Below are 5,727 nucleotides of genomic sequence, written 5' to 3'. Positions count from 1 at the left end.
AACGGCCTTGTATGTGTATTCTTTCTACAACTACCTTGTACTCTTTTAAGTATTTTAAATGTTTTTATCCTATTTTTGCAGGTGGTAAAAATCATATCAACCAGCTTGCACGCCACCGCTCCCTTCCATCATCTGACATGCTGCCCGTCAGGTGGTCTTCGAGGTCCTTATAGGCACTTCTTCAAGCTTTTGGAGGGTCCAGTGACAACCTGGGTCCTTAAATAGATCCGCTCCTGCTCACATTACTTGATACTCTTACTATTAAATTCTGATTTTTATAGTTTAAAATAAAGATATAACGGTTAAAAAACATAGGAAAGTTAACGAAAAGTTTTTTTTTTTTTAATAAAAAATGACAAATAAATATGTAGTGAATAGTACAAGTTACTATATGATTGAAACTGAAATTCACCAAAAAGAGGTGGTATGGTCCTGTTCACCAGAAAATAAAAGGTGCAGGTGGTCTGTCTGACCTCCCTTGTCTTTGCCTGGCAGCGGGATAAGGGACCAGGATCAAGTAGAATATGTGTTGAGTTGCAAATTGCGAAACTAATTGTTTATGTCATGAGTTAATATGATATGGTGAGCGGTGAACCATTCATCACGGTGGCTGTGTGTTTCGTAATATCATGAATTTTGAATGCTATGAGTTGGGGATTGTTGTTTCCAATTGGAATCAACGTAGCAAGATACTTGAGGGCTTTTCCGTTTGCATTAGCAACTCTGCAGGTACATTCTATTCTTGTTTCTCTTATATCTACAAAATTCCATTCCAATTTTACCTACAATACGCAGTGTAGTTCATACAACTTAATTTACAAATTTATAATGTTGTTTTAGTGCTAAGTGATAAAACTACTAATGAAGTTTGGGATTTGTATCATCTCTGTTTACTCATGCAGTCTTCTCAGTTACTGAAGGCAGCAATATGTCGAAACAAGGTTGACTAATTTGTTCGTCGGGCCTCTCCCCGGCAACTCTTGGCTTTGCCACTGTAAATAACCTAGTCTCTTTCTACAACTCATTGTCAGATGGCGGCCAAACTTGCACAAAAATGTTGGTAGACCTATAAACCACACAATCAAACCACACAATCTAAGATATGAGTTCCAATATTGTACTCTGTAATAAGCCTCATGCTGTATGCATTCCCCTTCCATTTCAAAGCCATATAAAGGCTATGCTCAAGTTAGCAAAGCTCCTACACTACAGAGGTTTCCATGTAACTTTTGTCAATACGGAGTTTAACCAACGACGCTTTCTTAAATCTTTAGGACCAAACTCCCTTGATCACTTCCCCAATTTTCAGTTTGAAACAATTCCGGATGGCCTTCCAGATTCAGAGGCTGATGCAACAACCCGAAACCTCCCCTTGCTATGTGATTCCATAAGAAAAAATTTCTTGTCTCCATTCCGTAACCTCCTATTAAAACTCAATGACACGGCCAGTTCCATTAACAGTTTTGTTATTCCTCCAGTAACTTCCATTGTTTCAGATGGTTTCATGCCTTTTGCCATCACAGCTGCTGAAGAACTTGGACTCCCTATCGCAGTGTTCTTCACTGTGGCTGCGGTCGGATTCATGGGCTGTAAGCAATACCCCACTTTGGTGGAAAAGGGACTTGCACCACTCAAAGGTCATATACATAAATGCTAATGAAGCAACTGTTTGATTTTATGATGAATTGGTTGTGCCTAAACAAATTATGAAATTTTTGTTGACCTATTAAGTGTTGCATTGCAGATGAGAGTTATTTCACAAATGGTTTTCTGGATATGGTCTTAGATTGGATTCCAGGAGTAAAAGCTATCCGTTTAAGGGATCTTCCAGCCTCCTTTCAAACTACTAATCCCGATGACATCAGGTTTAACTTCATCTTGGAAGCAGCTTTTGAAGTTCATAAAGCTTCAGCGGTTGTTGTTCATACTTTTGATGCATTGGAGCCAGATGTTTTGGATGCTTTGTCATCTATGATTCCACATGTTTATGCCGTTGGCCCTCTCCAGTTGCTTCTCAATCAGGTACCAGAAGACCCTTTGGAGCCTATAGGTTACAGTCTGTGGAAAGAAGAAACGGAGGGCCTCGAGTGGTTAAATGCCAAGGCGCCAAATTCTGTTGTTTATGTGAATTTTGGCAGTTTAGCGGTTGTCACGCCTCAACAACTTATTGAGTTTGGTTGGGGACTTGCAAATAGCAAGCTTCCATTCTTTTGGGTAATTAGACCTAATTTGGTAGTTGGTGAATCTGCGATTTTTCCACCCGAGTTTGCGGCTGAAACTAAGGAAAGAGGTCTAATAACAGGTTGGTGCCCACAAGAGCAAGTCCTTAACCATCCATCAGTTGGAGGGTTTTTAACACACAGTGGTTGGAATTCAACCATTGAGAGTCTGTCTGCTGGAGTGCCTATGCTCTGTTGTCCCTTATTTGCCGACCAACGAACAAATTGTCTCTATACTTGTAATGAATGGGGTATTGGCATGGAAATCAGTAAGGATGCCAAGAGAGACGATGTCGAGAAGATTGTCAAAGAGATGATTGTGGGAGAGAAGGGTAAGAAAATGAAAAATAAGGCCGAGGAGTGGAAGAAACTAGCAGAAAAGGCAACTGATCCACATGGTTCTTCATGGACCAACTTAGACAATTTGGTGAATCGAGTGCTATTAAGGAAAGGCTAGGTGTTGTCCTTTGCAACGTTTATTGGCCTTAACTTTGTTGTTGTTGATGTTTTGGTTTGGTTTGCTGGATATTTTAGATTGACTTCTTTTAGAGTGTGTTTGAAGTTACGGACCTTAGGAGGTTTGTAAGAGCAATTCCACCGGGAAGAAGAGAGCCCAGCACCCAGTCAAAAAACCAGGCTGGCACCCTGTCAATTCACTCCAGCCTGTGAAATCGACTGGCACCCAGCCCAAGCCAGTCCACAGGCCGGCCTAAAATCGACAGACCTTGGGACCGGCCTATCTGACGTCAGTGTGACGTCGGAGGGCATATGACGTCAGAGAGGGAGTTGTTGTGGAGGCTGAGGAGCGGAGCTGGTCGAGGCGGGAGAGGATGTCGCGAGGGAAGGAACCACGGAGGGAGAACGACGGGAGGACGAAGCGACGGCGTCGGAGGTGTGGAGATGCAGGAGGACGGCGTCGACGGCGTCGGAGATGCAGGGGTGGACGGCGTCGGAGATGCAGGGGTGGACGGCGTCGGAGATGCAGGGGGATGGCGTCGGAGATGCAAGGGTGGATGGCGTGCAGAAATGGAAGGTTTTGAAGAGGAAGGAGAAGGTGAGCTCACGGGAGTGAGCTGGAAAAGAGAGAGAGAGGGAGGGAGAGAGAGAGAGAGAGAGAGAGAGAGAAAGAAAGGATCGGAGAGGGAAAGGAAGAAAGAAGAAAAAATAAAAAATAAAATAAATGATAAAATATTAATTGATATGAATAAAATAATATAATATTAGATAGACTGGGTGCCAGCGTATTTTTAGGGGTGGAGATGCTTTGGCCTATTACTGTTTACTGGGGTCTATTACTGTTTAATTGAGTGGATAAATGCGCTGGGTGCTGGCACAAAGTCCTTAGGGGTGGACTTGCTCTAACGGTGTTAATGTAGGAGGAGAAGCCTGAGAGGAAATCGGAGAGAAGAGCAGGGGCATTTTCCTTCTTTTATTTTTTTATCAATAACAATGAATTTCATACCACATCAATAAAGCATTATACATTTAGGATGTATTGACTGTACGCAAACAAAAGACTTCAGCAAACCCCGTCTGATATAACCATCTTCAAGCATTTTCTTTAGTTATTTTTGTGATATCCCATCTCCAAAATTAGTATTTTCTTTTATTTTTGACGTATTACGGAGAGTTAATAGAAATTAGTTCGTTAATTCTCTAATTTTGAGAAAAGTGAAGTGAAGGGTATTTCTGCCATTCGAATTTTACTCGACCTTTTCGATCAACTCTTGAGTTCGTTGGGTAGAGCCCGATCTCAAGAGCGCGTAGGCGCAAATGAATCTAAATTCCGAGTTAGAATAGAGAAGTTACAAGCCTCGAAAGTAGTGAAACCTTATAGACATGTGGCCATACTATAGTTAGCAAGGATTATTTGTGGAAACCAGAAATGGGTAAAGTTTCCATTTCGGGAATCTGTACCCAAAACCAAAAACTAACCCAGAAAACCCACCCAATTGACCCTTGCGACCCATGAACTTCTGACGACAATTCCGGTCAACCCCGGCGGTATTTTTCGATGCCACCACCACAAGAACCATCTTGATTAACCACCGTATGTGGCAGTGTGAGGCCATAAAAACCGATGAAAACCAATAGTGTTCCGGCCACCCTTTTCATTTTTCTGGGGAATCGGCAAAGCGATGGCCGATTCCACCACTTGGCACTTCTAGCCCATCATCCCAGGAGTAAATCCCTACCAAACTTGACGTTGTTGGACCACCGTAGGCGACGACTCGTATGGCAGAAACCGGAAACTACCACACGCGGTTGCGCGTGTGGCGACGCGTGGGGAATAGTCAAAATTTATGGATTTTGGACTGTAAAACGTTCTTGATGTCCTGAGCCCATATCTAAGGACCGTTCGTTGAAATTCGATACGGTGGTTCGATTATTCGATTCTTCGGATAATTGTACCACTGTACGATTTTTGTAATTGACAACAATCCGACCGTTGGATAGTCACCAAACTTTAATAAGATATAGTACATAATATTTGATGACCATGAAACTTATGAATCAGGAATCCAACATACTTTTCCTCCCGAATTGAATTTCCAAGTTTGTAATACCAAACGTTGATATCAACCTAATTCTAGCAATTGGCGAAGATCTGACCGTTAGATCGTTTCAAAATTTTAGAATATTATTTTAGAAGATAAATGAGACCCTTGAGTAGTTACGGATCGGAAATCCATGGGAGGATGGTCCAGATTGACTTGTATAGGGTTGTGGATCCCACAGTTGACAGAGATTTGACTTTTGGTCAATATGTTACGAATTAATCTTAAATATTAAAATCAGTATTACTAGAGACTTTGTAGGGCTTAGTGGGCCTATATTGGTTAGTGAGTTATCCCATATAATATATACCTCAGTTTACGTGTATGGGACGTCATATTGTGATATATATATATATATATATATATATATATATTTGTGTGTGTATGTGTGTGTGTGTGTGTGTGTGTGTGTGTTTATTTATTTTCTTGATAATATGAATGATATGTATGATAAAGGTTATGACCATGTGATCCTAGAATCATATTAGAAGTATTATGTAGAATTTATATGCTTGCATGATATGTTAGTTGGTGGCCATGAGAAGTTGATAGTGCAGAGACCTACGTTGTAATTTATAGGGGTTGAGGTAGTGGTAGGTTGTGTGATGGATTTACTACACCATGTAGCAGTGGTACATGGATGGTCCTGCTCGGTATATCCGCGAATAGGGGACCATACGCATTATATGGGTGATGAGGATTAGTTATACTTGGTACATTCAGTAGGTGTCATATTTTAGTTGGATTCTGTTAAGTGGTCTGGAATCCTTACTCTTACTCATTTTCGTAAGGTTAGTCTCGAACCCTAGATTCGAGTGAATGGGAATTACCCACAATAGATCTTGTGAATATAAATTAGATTTTCCATGTTATTAATCATAATCCTAGTAAGGAATTATGTAGAGTTCTTTAATTAAATTTGTGAAATGATATGTTATCTCATTGATTGA

The 5,727-nt window shown here is 41.0% G+C and overlaps 1 protein-coding gene and 1 long non-coding RNA gene across 2 annotated transcripts; both read left to right on the top strand.

Annotated features, from left to right (window-relative positions):
• The first annotated feature begins 424 nt into the window (after positions 1 to 424).
• Positions 425 to 2,767, top strand: LOC126609722 (7-deoxyloganetin glucosyltransferase-like). The gene is made up of 3 exons (XM_050277637.1): positions 425 to 729; positions 903 to 1,637; positions 1,745 to 2,767. The coding sequence occupies exons 2-3, from the start codon at positions 1,103 to 1,105 to the stop codon at positions 2,674 to 2,676; spliced, it is 1,467 nt and encodes a 488-aa protein (XP_050133594.1). The 5' UTR covers positions 425 to 729; positions 903 to 1,102; the 3' UTR covers positions 2,677 to 2,767.
• Positions 2,768 to 2,799: 32 nt separating this feature from the next.
• Positions 2,800 to 3,683, top strand: LOC126609747 (uncharacterized). The gene is made up of 2 exons (XR_007618258.1): positions 2,800 to 3,158; positions 3,205 to 3,683. It is a non-coding gene; the product is annotated as an uncharacterized LOC126609747 (long non-coding RNA).
• The last annotated feature ends 2,044 nt before the right edge of the window (positions 3,684 to 5,727 follow it).

This window comes from Malus sylvestris, chromosome 17, assembly GCF_916048215.2.
Source record: "Malus sylvestris chromosome 17, drMalSylv7.2, whole genome shotgun sequence".
Lineage (NCBI taxonomy): Eukaryota > Viridiplantae > Streptophyta > Magnoliopsida > Rosales > Rosaceae > Malus > Malus sylvestris.
Note: the sequence above shows the minus strand (reverse complement) of the source record. Positions and strands in the feature narration are given on the sequence as shown.

What these genes read in the sequence shown, in the direction of transcription:
- LOC126609722 (XM_050277637.1), top strand. Translation starts at nt 1,103, where the DNA reads ATGAGTTCCAATATTGTACTCTGTAATAAGCCTCATGCTGTATGCATT. An exon ending in GGGACTTGCACCACTCAAAG is followed by an intron (nt 1,638 to 1,744) that starts GTCATATACATA and finishes GTTGCATTGCAG; the next exon opens with ATGAGAGTTATTTCACAAAT.